The sequence below is a fragment of the Zingiber officinale genome, chromosome 7B (assembly GCF_018446385.1).
Source record: "Zingiber officinale cultivar Zhangliang chromosome 7B, Zo_v1.1, whole genome shotgun sequence".
NCBI classification, from domain to species: domain Eukaryota; kingdom Viridiplantae; phylum Streptophyta; class Magnoliopsida; order Zingiberales; family Zingiberaceae; genus Zingiber; species Zingiber officinale.
In genome coordinates this window covers 8,736,794-8,752,656 of record NC_055999.1, presented here as the reverse complement: position 1 = coordinate 8,752,656, position 15,863 = coordinate 8,736,794, and the positions used below count along the sequence as shown (strand labels likewise).

The 15,863-nt window shown below is 42.6% G+C and overlaps 1 protein-coding gene across 1 annotated transcript; it reads left to right on the top strand.

The window, feature by feature from the left end:
* The first annotated feature begins 1,587 nt into the window (after nucleotides 1-1,587).
* On the top strand, nucleotides 1,588-3,283 carry LOC122005260 (nematode resistance protein-like HSPRO1). Its single transcript, XM_042560238.1, has one exon. It carries the CDS (start codon nucleotides 1,718-1,720, stop codon nucleotides 3,104-3,106), a length of 1,389 nt encoding a protein of 462 aa, XP_042416172.1. The 5' UTR covers nucleotides 1,588-1,717; the 3' UTR covers nucleotides 3,107-3,283.
* Nucleotides 3,284-15,863: the final 12,580 nt, after the last annotated feature.

Below are 15,863 nucleotides of genomic sequence, written 5' to 3'. Positions count from 1 at the left end.
TATATACTTTACATATATGTAAATCAAAATCTACATATTATATTACTGCCTAGCAAGTAAATGAAGGAGCGATTAATCAATGTAATTTTTCATAAGTGCAATTATATTATGAGGTTCAATTAGAGTTTTTTATACACTTCGTATAGGGAATCAATGCGAGACAGTTTATAGCGTGCTGCTCAAGAGGTCTTCCGTTTCCAACTAAATAAATTTCAAATGACGTTGTGTAATGAATTCAATATTCTTGATTCCACACATTGGATGAATTGTGTTAACTTCTCCAACAATCACCCATCCACAAATAGGAGGAAAAAGGTTTCTTCTCGAAAGAGCACATGAGAGAGATTCTTTTGACTGACGTGAGAGAAACTCCCATCAAATTGACTTGGAGGAATTCATTCGACAGAACTTTCGCATGTCTACTTATTCTCCTAACCTTGTCAACAAAACCAAATCCATCACGCTTTTTTTTTAATCAATCTTAATCTTCCTTCTGTCAAACCACGTTATTCTATTAAAAAAGTATTCAAAGGTAAAATGTTTTTTTTTTATAAAAAAAATTAATAACAATAATAAAATTCGAAGGATATATGTTATGTAACATCAATCTAATTATCCATCTAGATCGCGCCCCGACCAAGACAGCTGGGCGAGCGAGGTCGGCCATGTGCCGCGCACTGCACGCGTTTGATGAGAGTCCGCACCGCGCGGCGGTCACCGCCTCCTCGCTTGGCGTCGCAACAATAACCACGCAACGCGCCATCATCCTTTACTCGTCCCCTCACACGCGCCTCGTGCTCGCCAGTCTTCATGCCGCCCACTTCGCGCTGTCCTCGGCCCGACAGCCAAACGTGCCGAGTCGGGCGAGACATTTCGTCGCACGGCGGTTGGTGGTCCATCCGCGAAAATCCATTCCGATCCGCGTAACAGCACTTGGTCAACATCTCTCGAATTTTTAAGAATTCGAAAAAAGGAACAAAGCGACGGTCAATTTCTAAACAGTGCCTCCTGTTCTTATCCGCAATGGATAGTTTCTCTCCGCCTAACTTCCAAATCTTCTTTCTTTAATGGAGAAAAAGCGACTCATCTGCTCGACGGGCGATGCCCACCTCGAGTTTTCTGCCGACCTGGCTAGATCGTCCTAGTCTAGCTGTAAAATAAATAAATAAACACAAGTAGATCGAAAACACTATTTTCCTCTTTAAGAAAGGCAGGTCTGTCAAAACCACGGGCATGGTTTTGATTTTGAACACAGTTGGTAGACAACCTAAAAAACTAAAAGCCGAATTCTGCTGGGATTGTCGGTTTCATCGAGGCCCCACCTGTTAGCTCCAATAGCGGAAAAGATAAAGACATGAGTATGTTTCATTTCAAGAACAAAATGGAATTAATAAACTTCTTTGGATAAGGTTTATTATTATTTTTAAAAACTGTCCATTTCATTTTTTAATATTTTTGTGGAGTTCGATTTCGTGGCTTCTTCATCGTTCCCACCGCTTTTATTTTTCCTTTTTTTTCCCTTTGTTTTTAATCTTTATCCTCTGCTTAGCTGTGTTTGGTGGGTTTATATATATACATATGTTCCGTCGTATCGATTTATTCTGTGAAAAAAAAAGAGTAAGAAAGTATAGTGCAGGTTATTCCAGCATTTCGTCGAACAGGCGGTGTTCAATCTGCAACCTTCCTCTGCATCTATCTTCTGGAATACCAAGATTTGATGGCGGCGTCGAAGATATCTGCGAAATCTCCGGCGGCATCCGATAATAATTCGTTCCCCTCGACGTCCTCCGCCTCTTCTCAATCGGGCCGCGACGCGTCCGCCACAGCCGCCTACGAACGATATTTCCGACTGCCTGAGCTCGCCAAGCTCGCCGGGTCTAGAGAGTTCCCTCAGTGGCGCAACGAGGCGGTTCTAAAGCCGGCCCTTCAAGGACTGGAGATCACCTTCCGGTTCGTTTCCCTTTCCCTTTCCGACCCCCGGCCGTACGCCAACCACCGCCAGTGGAAACGCCGGCTCGAGTCGCTCGCCTCCCGGGAGATCGAGCTTATCGCCGCTCTCTGCGAGGAGGGTGGTGGTGCCGGCGCACCCGTCGCTGATCTCAGCTTGTGCGCCGGGGTACTGTCTCGGAAATACAGTTCGCAGGAGGTGTGGAAGGCCCCCGGCGAGGCGGCGAGCGTGGTGGCACGCACGAGCGAGGCGAGCCTGCTGCCGCGGTTAGCGGCGTGGGAGAAGTCGGAGGATGTCGCCGCCAAGATCCTGTTCCAGATCGAGAGCCACATGCAAGGGTGCGCCTTCACTTTGGGGCTCGGCGAGCCCAACCTCGCCGGGAAGCCCACCCTCGAGTACGACCTCGTCGTCCGGCCTTTGGACCTCCATATCCTCAAGCGATGCTCCAAGGCTGACCAGGAGGACCAAGTCTTGTGCACGATCCATCAGATCCTCGAGTCCTGGCTAAGCGCTGCCCGCGAGCTCCTCGCCCGCGTGGAACAGAGGATCGAAGCAGAGGACTGGGCGGCTGCTGCGAGCGATTGCTGGCTCATGGAGCGCATATGGAAGCTTCTCTCCGATGTGGAAGACCTCCATCTTCTGATGGATCCGGACGACTTCCTCCGACTCAAGAGCCAACTGGTGATCAAAGCCGCTTCTGGCGGCGAAGAGGCGGTCTGCTTCCGGTCGGAGGCGCTGATGCACGTGACGGGTACGTTCAAGGAGCTCCGGCAGAGCGTACCGCGGATCCTTGGCGTGGAGGCAGATCCTAACGGTGGGCCGCGGGTGCAGAACGCCGCGATGAACCTGTTCCACAGCCGGCGGCGTGGGGAAGGGGAGGAGGCGGGGAAGGTGGAGCTGTTGCAGGCGATGCAGGCGGTGGAGGCAGCATTGAAGCGATTCTTCTTCGCGTACAGGCAGGTGGCGACAGCGGTGATGGGGAACCTGGAGGTGATCGGAAACCGAGCGGTGTACGTGCCTGCGGAATCACTGGATCCACTGACGCAGATGTTTCTAGAGCCACCTTACTACCCAAGCTTGGACGCAGCAAAAACCTTCTTGGGGGAGTACTGGCGACAGAGCGACCTCGGAGGCGTTCCGACCAAGGCAAAGTGGTAGAAGCCGACGAGCTGCAGATCCAAACTGAAACAAAACTAGGAATTATGCGAAAGAAGATAACATTTTTTTTCCTAAAAAAGGATTATAATATCATTATTTATTTAGTATATACGATGAATTGTTTGTACTGGTGGAGTGAATCCATTCTAATCTTACCAATCTATTTCTTTATTTTTAGAATATTGTTTTTTTTCATAATATTATATTTTAGCATAAAATAAAACAATGTCTTATTCGACAAGGTTTCTCTCCTTTGCTTCTGCCTGTTGATCGACGTTATTTAGATCGGGAAGACGTTTTTTACCTTCGATTTGGGGGAGAGTGAGAGATGGGTAAGACTAGAGGCCAAGATCTGCAGCGGGAAGTACTGCCAGGCTCAACATCCTCTCGTATTGGGAAGGATCGCCCTGATTTTCCTTTATCACTTGTGTTTTTTTCTTCTTCGTATCGCCTGATTGAGCTGACAAGCGCGTTCCTTCTCAAATAGGGAAGAAGAAGCCATAAGAGAGAAAGAGAGATAGGTTCAGCATGCCCTAATGAACTCTATCTCTTCCCTTTTATATTTGGCCCAACCTATGGGAACTATCCACCGTAAAAGTCCATTCATCATTAACAGTCCATCAATGTTAATGAACCGGGTTATTAGATCTATATATTAAATCTACATCCATTTCATTCAAACTCTTTTTATATGCATGAAACATTAAATAACTTAATTGAGTTTAGTTACTTTATTGGCAATTAGTTATATATGTATTAATAAATATGAGCCCAATCTTATGGAGATTAAGTCCACCCATGTGGACTCAATTGGATCTAGTTCACCCATGTGGACTTAATCCTACAATCTACCACTTGGGCTATACTTGATTTCTTATATATCACACAACCCCTAAGTTGAGCTCAATATGCCAAACTTTATAGGTTAAATATCTCTTTAAATAATCTGGTTTATTAAATCAATTAGTACAGGACTAAAGAAGTCATAGCCACTATAATCCTAACAAGATCCAACAGTAATCACAGGACTAATATCATTAATGATATAGATTAAATGTGGATGTGTAGTACAAAAATGACACGAAATGTGATATACAAGTGTTCATTCTCAATAAAGTCCTGTTTATCACCTAAACGGGTCAAAATCATATTTACCAAAACTTGATGCTAAACTGCAGTGGTAAATCATGATTCAACTTTATGACTCCAAGAAGAGTTCATATCATATTACAACAACCAAATACAAAAATTACAATAGTTGTTGGATCGTAAGCGTTTGATAGAGGGGGGGGGGGGTATCGATTAAAAGAAATTATCGAGAATACGCAGCGGAAAGAGTAAAGCAAAAAAGAAATGACACAAGTAATTTTTTACTTGGTTCGAAGCCTGTGTCAACTTCTACTCCAAGGTCCGTACACAAGGGTGTTTTCGATGGGCAATTCACTAATAATTCGAAATTGTTTACAACTTAAAGTACACAAAAGCTAATGAGAGAAAAACAATACTGACAACAAAAAGGAAAGAAAAGAGCAGAGCGTTGTCAGGCTGTCTTCGCAGCGTCGCAGAAGCACCAGAGAGCGAATCGTGAGTTGTGTTTTGAGCTTCAGCCTTAACCCTCCTTATATAGGAGGTTCGGGGCGCTTGGAACCTCCAGGGCGCCCTGAATATGACGTAGCCGAGCCAACCAGGCCGCTCCGCGTGGCGAGATGACGTTGTGGATAAAAGTTCACCTCCGGACTCCCGGATCCCTCCCGGGCGCCCGGAACCATCCCGGGCGCCAAGACCCTCAGTTTCCAGCAGATTCCTTCCTGCAAGAAAACGTTAGTCCGGAGGCAAATATAAGATATATCCTACAACACAGAGTATTAGCACAGTTTTAAAATTAAACAGAATATTAATTAGATTCCGTCTCTCCGAGACCGGAATCTAGTTAAGCTCTCGGCTTAGAGTTCCGAAATGGTTCTAAGTCTGATCGGTGCCTAAGTTCCCTTCCCGGGAACGTGTCCTCACAGTCGCTCCCCTCCAGTGATTTACCTTCACTTACCTGCCAGACGTCCGATAAGCCCTTCGACCCGTCTGGGCTTCGTGCCAGCTATCCGATCAGTCCGTCGACCTAGCTAGACTTCGTGCCAAACGTCCGGTCAGCCCGTCGACCCGTTTGGACTTCGTGCCAGCTATCCGGTTGGCCCGTCGACCTAGCTGGGCTTCGTGCCAAATATCAGGTCAGCCTGTCGACTTGTTTGGTCTTCTCCTGTACAATCGATCAGAGTATTAGATAACCACAAAACTAACTTAACCTATTTTGTCATTTATGAAAACTTGAGTTAGACCGTTAGCGCTAACCGCACCAACAATAGTAAATATTGTTAGTTAGAGCCCTAGAGCCAATCATTTGATGATTGTATGGACTCATTGTATCATATTCTTGTATATTAATAAAGGTATTTGTTTGGTTATTATACTTATTTGTATTAGTGCCAAATAGATTAAGTATAATAGCGTCCTTGAGTAGAAAGTTCATACCTATATCAATCGATTAGTTGAATCGATAGTGAGATGATATAGGGAACACTACTCTAAATCATTCATAGTCGAGTATTAACATTCAGGGACAATGTTAATGCAATAAAACTAGCATGTAGGTCAGCTCGATGACTTGATCTCAAGTCATGGATATGGAGATATCAAGCTGACACATGAGTATGCATTGGAGAATGTATACTGAATGACCCGCCATGAGAATGTATCATGGATCGTTATATGAGTGTCATATACTTTCTCATGTGGCTATTAGTATGACTACTAGTCCTTAGACCTGAAGTCACTATAGATCCCTACATAAGGAGTTATGTACTTTGGTTTCGTCAAACGTCACCCGTAACTGGGTGGACTATAAAGGCGATTACTGGGTATATAACAAATTATGCAGAGGGATGTGAGTGATGTAGATGAGATCTATCCCTCCTATATGACGGGAGAGACATCGGTATTCTTGATAGAGTGAGACCACGAAGTGCATGACCATGCCCAAATGAGTCAATATAGGATATTGAGATCATTTGATTTAGTGAGTCTACTTGGAGTTCAAGATTTAGATTGAACAGAGGATGACACGGTCTATGCCTCACATTGATCAATCTAAATGTCTAGGATAGAAGGACACTTGTCATATATTGTGAGGAGTCACAATTAGTAGTCACAAGATGATGTCGGATCTCGACATTCTTGTAACTTGGGTAGTAATGATGTATTGCTAGATACCGCTCATTACTTATGCTTCTAAATGAGTTTAGGGGTATTGCCAACGTTACAAGAACCTATTGGGTCACACACAAAGAACAAGTGGATGGAGAATAGGTTCATATGATGAACCAAAAAGGATTAGATTCATTTGATGAATCAAATTGGATTAAGAGTAATCCTAATTGGGCTAATTGAGTTGGACTCAATTTGATTCATGTGTTCAATGAGTCTAATTTAGATTATGATTCATTGAATCAATTTAATTAAATGAATTAGATTCATTATATTAAATTAGTTTGAATCATATGGTTGGATTAGATCAACCATTAGAGAGATTAAGTCAAGTTTGACTTGACTTGAGAGGAAGAGTAAGAGTCAAGTTTGACTTGACCCTTTTGCCACATCATTAGTGAGTTGGTAAGATGTGGACCAATCATAAAGTGCCACATCATCAAGAGAATGCCACCTAATGGAAGTTACATTCTCTCCTTTGCTTTAATGTGGTCGGCCACATTAATGAAGGGGGTTACATTTGGTGTGGCCGGCCACTAAGGGAGGAAATGAAATTGATTTTCATTGAATGTGAGAATTATTCCATCTTCTCCAAGTTCTCTTCCTCAAGCTCTCCCTCTCCTCTTCTCTGACCGAGAGTTTTCAAGCAAGAAAGAAGGAGAATGTGTTTGAGTTTCATGAAGAAAAGGTAGAGTGATTGTCACATAGAATTCTCTTATCTATCTTTTCTTTTCCCAAATCCTACCCGAGAGCCCTAGAAAGTGCTAGCACACTTGGGGCTCTCTTCTCCATCCTTTGAGTGTGAGAGACACTCCTTGTTCATGTGGATATCATTAGAGGAGTGTCTACGTTGACACTCTCGAGATCCGGCACCGTTTGGACGAGCGGGAACGCGAAGGGCTTCGCTACAAGGGTAAATTTCTTAACACATAGATCTAGGAGTAGATCTAAAGTTTTTGAAACTCGTACTTGTATTTCGTTCGGTTTTCTTTGCACGGATCAACGGCTTTGGGTGATTCGGGGTTTCCGCGACGCGAAAAGCGGTTTTCGCGGCCCGAAAAACCCAACAGTGGTATCAGAGCCACGTGCAAGACTTGTACGAGTTTAATTTTTGATTTTATGAAAACTAAAGTTTCTGTAATTTTCTGTAAAATTATGATTTTTGGGTTTTTATGAGTATTTTTCTCGAGTAATCGAAGCACAAGTGTTTAGACGCTTGTAGGCTTCGACTACCGGGAAGATTTTTCCAAAACGGTGATGTTTCGACCCAAATCCATTTGGGACAGCGAGCGAAGGCGCTGTAGGATCGCTTAGGAGCAACTCACGATTGTTAGATCGTGGGTAGGGGCACTCCCCCTAACCCCGCAAGGGGATTTGCTTCGCGATTACGCTCGAAATCGCTAATCGGGACCGCCGGGAAAATTCTTCTCAAAGGTTTCATCCCAAATTGTTTTGGGACAGCGAGTTTAGGCGCTGTTGGATCGCAAAGGAACCCTCACGATGGTTAGATCGCGGGTAGGGGCGCTGCCCCTGGCCCCGCAAGGGGATCAGTTCCGCTAAACGGGACCGCCGGGAAATTTTACTCGTAAAAATTGTAAAAATTAATTTTAAAATTATAGAAAATTATGAAAATATATAATTTTGAATTATATATTAATTTTGTGATAGTCATGGCCCAAAAACCCAATATGATTGGATTGTGTTGTAATTCATAATACGGCCTGCGTGCCGTTATGTGTTTGCGCGTGTTGTATGTTTTTATTTTTCCGCGACCTGCGCGTCGTGCCTTTCTCATATATTCTGGTTGTAAATTAGATTTAGACTCGAATGTAACTCGAGTTTCAAATTGTAATGTACAAATTGGAGCGGTGGAGGGTCTACACGAGACGGAGTTCCGAGGCGGGCACGAGCAACACAAGGTGGTCAAAGGGAGGAGCTTGGAGAAGCTGTTGACCCTAGGTTGACCATTCGATCTTCTCATTGGCTTGAGAAGATCATAGTGGGCCATAACTAAATCATAAATAGATTAATTACTTAATTGCTTATGTATATGATGCATGTTTAATAAGTAATTAATTAATTAGTGTCTTACGATTAGATTAGATCTAAGTCGTGCACATGATGCACCCTTGCGATTAGATTAGATCTAAGTCGTGCACAAGATGCATCCTTTTCGATTAGATTAGATCTCGATCGAACCAACTCTAAATGCCTAACCGTGCCGTGATACCTATCACTACCTCGATCACATGTATTGTTGAATCTGCCAAAGCAGAGCAATACATATTATCTTGGTAGGGTACGGAGGGACAATCTTGGTCCCGCCTATCAACGCATGGGTGAATACAAACTCAATTAGATTGAGTATTCCTAGTTACTCGGTTGGATCGAGTCAACTATAGGCATTATTCCAACGGTTGGAAAAGATAGGTCAAAATCACATCTATATTAACTCTCGGGCGTATTAGCCAAAGCTAACTCGAGTTTTAATATAAATGCGGATATTGATTCTATAAACAAGAGTTGCATAGAGATGTAATTGGTAATCATTACCTACCGATCATACTAAGCCTTGGGCGTATTAGCCAAAGCTAACTCAAGGGTTAGTATGATTTGGATCTTGTCCCACAAGAATTATAGAATTCAGTGGGAGCATCATTTAATTAAAGGCCTAATTAAATGATTTTAAAAGAATATGATATTTATTTCTGCAAATTTTTCTGTTGTAGATAATTATGACGTTGAACACGAATTCCTTCTCCCTGCGATCTATCCTTGAGAAGGACAAGCTTAACGGAGCGAATTTCCTGGACTGGTACAGGAACTTGAGAATAGTTCTCACCCAAGAACGTAAACTGTACGTTCTGGAGCAGCCCATTCCGGAGGCTCCTCCTGCCAATGCCCCGCGAGCCGACAAAGATGCTTATAAGAAGCATCAAGACGACGCATTAGATGTGCCCTGTCTAATGCTCGCGACCATGAACTCAGAGCTTCAGAAGCAACATGAGTTGATGGGCGCTTACGATATGGTTGAGCATATTCGCCAACTATATCAGGGACAAGCAAGGCATGAGAGATTTGAGATCTCGAAGGCACTGTTTCAGTGCAAGATGTCGAGATGAGGTCCTTATGTACTCAAGATGATTGGGTACATAGAGAACCTATAAAGGCTGGGGTTCCCACTTGGCCAAGAGCGGCCACCGACTTGATCTTGCGGTCCTTGTCGATAGCTATAGTCAATTCGTTCTCAACTATAACATGAACGAGATTGACAAGCCCCCGAGCTACTTAGTATGTTACTAACTCAGAGATTAACCTTAAGAAGGTTAAGCCCATTCGATGGTCCGAAGCACAAGGGCAAGGGCAAGCCCAAAGGTAAGGAAAGTCCCAAACCAAGGGCAAAGGCAAGGCTCTGAAGCCTAAAGGAGGGGTCGCCAAGGATGCCACCTGCTTCCACTGCGGTCATTGGAAGAGGAACTGCAAGGTATACTTGGAGGATCTTAAGAAGAAGTGAGGAGACTCAGGTATATATGTTATAGAAGTCAATCTATCTATTTCTACATCATGGGTATTAGATACTGGATGTGCTTCTCACATTTGTGCTGATGTGCAGACGCTGAGAAATAGCAGAGCATTGAAAAAGGGCGAGGTGGACCTACGAGTAGGCAATGGAGCACGGGTTGCTGCTGTTGCTGTAGGAACTTACCATCTATCTCTGCCCTCTGGGCTTATACTAGATTTAGACGATTGTTATTATGTGCCTACTCTTATTAAGAACATAGTTTCAGTTTCTTGTTTGGACAAGAAAGGTTACTCTTTTAATAAAAGACAAATGTTGTTCTGTTTATTTAAAAGATATGTTCTATTGTAGTGCACCTCTGATAAACGGACTCTATATTCTAGATCTAGAGAGCCCTATCTATAACGTTAGTACCAAGAGGTTCAAATCGAACGATATGAACCACACCTATCTCTGGCACTGTCGCTTAGGTCATATAAATGACAAGCGCTTATCCCAGCTCCATAAGGATGGTTTGCTGGACTCATTTGATTTTGAATCATATAAGATATGCGAGTCATGCCTACGAGGCAAGATGACCGAGACTCCCTTTAGTGGGCACAGCGAGAGAGCGACTGATTTGTTAGGACTCATACATAGTGATGTATGTGGCCCTTTTAATGTCGTTGCAAGAGGCGGTTATAGGTACTTCATCACATTTACTGATGACTTCAGTAGATATGATCATGTATACTTGATGACACATAAGTCCGAATCCTTTGAAAAGTTCAAAGAATTCAAGAATGAAGTACAGAACCAGCTTGGCAAGAGTATTAAAATACTTCGATCAGATCGAGGTGGTGAATACTTAAGCCATGAGTTTCGCGACTATTTAGCTGAGTGTGGGATTCTATCCCAACTCACTACTCCTGGAACACCACAGTGGAATGGTGTATCCGAAAGGAGGAATCGTACCTTATTAGATATGGTACGATCTATGATGAGTCACACAGATCTTCCGACATATTTTTGGGGCTATGCTCTAGACACGGCAGCTTTCATTCTCAACTGAGTTCCATCCAAGGCCGTGATAAAGACACCATATAGGATATGGACTGGGAGAGATGTCCAGGTGTCTTTTATGAGGATTTGGGGTTGTGAGGCTTACGTATGACGTCAAGTCTCAGACAAGTTAGGACCCAAATCCGACAAGTGCTACTTTATTGGATATCCCAAGGAAACTAAGGGATATTACTTCTACATTCCCAGTCAGCACAAGGTAGTTATGGCAAAGACTGGGGTCTTTCTAGAAAGAGACTTTGTTTCTAGAAAGACTAGTGGGAGCCCGTTTGATCTTGAAGAAGTTCAAGATGCGAACGATAGCACTGAAGCCTCGATGGGAGTTGAACTGGAACCACAAAGTATTGTGGATGATGTTGTTCCACAAGGAGTTGAGGAACAACAACCAGTTCAAGTAGACATACCTCTTCGCAGATCTGATAGGGTACGTTGTCAGCCAGAGAGATATTCATTTCTCTTGTCTGACCATGATGACATTGTGCTCATAGAGGATGAGCCTACCACCTATCAGGAAGCTGTGATGAGACCAGATTCCGAGATATGACAGGTGGATGTTAAAACCGTGTTTCTGAAAGGAAACTTGTTTTTTTCTAGATCCACAGCATACTAGTAGAGTATGCAAGCTGCATAGGTCCATTTATGGACTAAAGCAAGCTTCTCGGAGCTGAAATCTTCGATTCGATGATGCAATCAAACAGTTTGGTTTCATCAAGAATGAAGATGAACCTTGTGTCTACAAGAAGGTTGTAGGGGATATAGTTGTCTTTCTCATATTGTATGTGGATGACATACTACTCATTGGGAATGACATCCCTTTGCTTCAGTCTGTCAAGACCTGACTAGGGAGTTGCTTCTCAATGAAGGACTTAGGTGAGGCATCCCGCATTCTAGGGATACAGATCTATAGAGATAGATCTAAGAGATTGCTTGGCCTAAGTCAGAGTACATACATTGACAAGGTACTCCTTCGGTTTGCCATGCGGATCCAAGAAGGGATTTCTGGATGTCACATGGCGTGAGTCTTTCAAGACTCAAGGTCCCTCTTCTAGAGAGAGAGAGACCGCATGGATCATATCCCTTATGCCTCGACCATAGGATCGATTATGCGCCATGCTATGTACTCGACCGATGTCTCGTATGCTTTGAGCATGACGAGATGATACCGGTGAAAGTCATGGATAGCGGTCAAGAATATTCTTAAGTACTTAAGAAGGACTAAAGAATATTTCTTGATATATGGAGGCAATGATGAGCTAGGTGTAAAGGGTTACATGCTAGCTTCTAGACCGACCGGGATGACTATAGATCGCGATCGGGGTTTGTATTTTGCATTAATGGTGGTCTTGTCAGCGAAGAGTTCAAAGCGGGATCGATGGTGATTCTACAAGCCGAGTACATTGCTGCATCAGAGGCAGCAAAGGAGGCAGTTTGGATCCGCAAGTTCATCACTGAACTTGGGGTGGTTCCTAGCATAACTGACCCAGTTGAGCTCTATTGTGACAACAATGGAGCTATAGCACAGGCGAAGGAACCTCGCTCACACCAGCGGACCAAACACATACTACGGCGCTTCCATCTCATTCGAGAGATCATCGAGAGAGGAGATGTGAAGATTTGCAGAGTACCTACAGAGGCTAACATCGCAGATCCCTTGACCAAGGCTTTGGCACAGAGGAAGCATGATGGTCACACTAGGTCATTAGGCCTTAGAGCCTATACTGATTGGCACTAGTGCTAGTGGGAGATTGTTAGTTAGATCCCTAGAGCCAATCATTTGATGATTGTATGGACTCATTGTATCATATTCTTGTATATTAATAAAGGCATTTGTTTGGTTATTATACTTATTTGTATTAGTGCCAAATAGATTAAGTATAATAGCGTCCTTGAGTAGAAGGTTCATACCTATATCAATCGATTAGTTGAATCGATAGTGAGATGATATAGGGAACACTACTCTAAATCATTCATAGTCGAGTATTAACATTCAGAGACAATGTTAATGCAATAAGACTAGCATGTAGGTCAGCTCGATGACTTGATCTCACAAGTCATGGATATGGAGATATCAAGCTGACACATGGATATGCATTGGAGAATGTATACTGAATGACCCGCCATGAGAAAGTATCATGGATCGTTATATGAGTGTCATATACTTTCTCATGTGGCTATTAATATGACTACTAGTCCTTAGACCTGAAGTCACTATAGATCCCTACATAAGGAGTTATGTACTTTGGTTTCGTCAAACGTCACCCGTAACTGGGTGGACTATAAAGGCGATTACTGGGTATATAACAAATTATGCAGAGGGATGTGAGTGATATAGATGGGATCTATCCCTCCTATATGACGGGAGAGACATCGGTATTCTTGATAGAGTGAGACCACGAAGTGCATGGCCATGCCCAAATGAGTCAATATAGGATATTGAGCTCATTTGATTTAGTGAGTCTACTTGGAGTTCAAGATTTAGATTGGTCAGAGGATGACACGGTCTATGCCTCACATTGATCAATCTAGATGTCTAGGATAGAAGGACACTTGTCATATATTGTGAGGAGTCACAATTAGTAGTCACAAGGTGATGTCGGATCTCGACATTCTTGTAACTTGGGTAGTAATGATGTATTGCTAGATACCGCTCATTACTTATGCTTCTAAATGAGTTTAGGGGCATTGCCAACGTTACAAGAACCTATTGGGTCACACACAAAGAACAAGTGGATGGAGATTAGGTTCATATGATGAACCAAAAAGGATTAGATTCATTTGATGAATCAAATTGGATTAAGAGTAATCCTAATTGGGCTAATTGAGTTGGACTCAATTTGATTCATGTGTTCAATGAGTCTAATTTAGATTATGATTCATTGAATCAATTTAATTAAATGAATTAGATTCATTATATTAAATTGGTTTGAATCATATGGTTAGATTAGATCAACCATTAGAGAGATTAAGTCAAGTTTGACTTGACTTGAGAGGAAGAGTAAGAGTCAAGTTTGACTTGACCCTTTTGCCACATCATTAGTGAGTTGGTAAGATGTGGACCAATCATAAAGTGCCACATCATCAAGAGAATGCCACCTAATGGAAGTTACATTCTCTCCTTTGCTTTAATGTGGCCGGCCACATTAATGAAGGGGGTTACATTTGGTGTGGCCGGCCACTAAGGGAGGAAATGAAATTGATTTTCATTGAATGTGAGAATTATTCCATCTTCTCCAAGCTCTCTTCCTCAAGCTCTCCCTCTCCTCTTCTCTTGACCGAGAGTTTTCAAGCAAGAAAGAAGGAGAATGTGTTTGAGTTTCATGAAGAAAAGGTAGAGTAATTGTCACATAGAATTCTCTTATCTATCTTTTCTTTTCCCAAATCCTACCCGAGAGCCCTAGAAAGTGCTAGCACACTTGGGGCTCTCTTCTCCATCCTTTGAGTGTGAGAGACACTCCTTGTTCGTGTGGATATCATTAGAGGAGTGTCTACGTTGACACTCTCGAGATCCGACACCGTTTGGACGAGCGGGAACGCGAAGGGCTTCGCTACAAGGGTAAATTTCTTAACACATAGATCTAGGAGTAGATCTAAAGTTTTTGAAACTCGTACTTGTATTTCGTTCGATTTTCTTTGCACGGATCAACGGCTTTGGGTGATTAGGGGTTTCCGCGACGCGAAAAGCGGTTTTCGCGGCCCGAAAAACCCAACAAATATGACATTTACAAAATCATGCACACATATAAGAAAAACTGCAGTATATACAATGAGCAAAAATATGTGTTTATGAACATAGAGCATCATATAAAATACAGATTCCTACACAATAGGTATTTCATCAAAAGGAATAACCCCCATATTTAGTACATGCTGATGAAACACCTTGGGTGGCAAACCTTTGGTGAGTGGATCCGCTAACATAGAATCTATCCTTATATGTTTTATCATTATTTGACAATTCTGAACTCTTTCTTTAACCGCTAAAAACTTTATGTCGATGTGTTTAGATTTCAACGAATTATGGTTATTCTTGTAATATAATTCTGCAGCTTTGTTATCACAGTTGATCCTCAATGGCCTGCCAATGTCCCCAATGATCTGTAACCCTATGATAAGGTTCCGCATTCATATCCCGTGGTTGGAAGCTTCATAGTAGGCTATGAACTTTGCCTCCATAGTGGAAGTGGCTATTAGCGTCTGTTTGGTGCTTTTCCATGATATAGACCCTTCCGCTAACATGAAGATATAACCTGAAGTGGACCTCCTGCTATCCAAGCATCCAACAAAATTGGAGTCTGAATATCCAATGATCTCCAGATGACTCGATCTCTAATAAGTGAGCATGTAATCCTTCGTTCTTTGTAGATACTGCATAACCCTCTTTACGACTTTCCAATGCACTCGTCTAGGATTACTCAAATATTTACCCAACATCCCCATAATGTACGCAAGATCCGGATGCATACATACTTGAGCATACATCAAATTTCCTACTGCTAATGCATAGGGGAATTGCTGCATTTCCTTGATCTCAAGTTCATTACGTGGACATTGTTGCAAGCAAAGTCTATCACCCTTTGCCATCGGAGTATCGCTGGGAGCACAACTCTGTATACCATACCGAATGAGCACCTTTTCTATATAAGCCTTTTGTGATAGTCCAAGTGTGTACCTTGAACAATCATGAACAATCTATATGCCTAAGATAAAAGATGTTTCACCAAGATCCTTCATTTCAAATTTACCGGATAGAAATGACTTGGTTTCTAGCAGTAGACTCAAAACATTGCTTGTAATCAATATGTCATCCACGTAAAGAACAAGTATTATAAATTTGCTCCCATTGAACTTGATATATAAATATTGATCAATTGGATTCTCCTTGAAACTATATGAAAAAACCACTTGATTAAATTTCTGGTACCA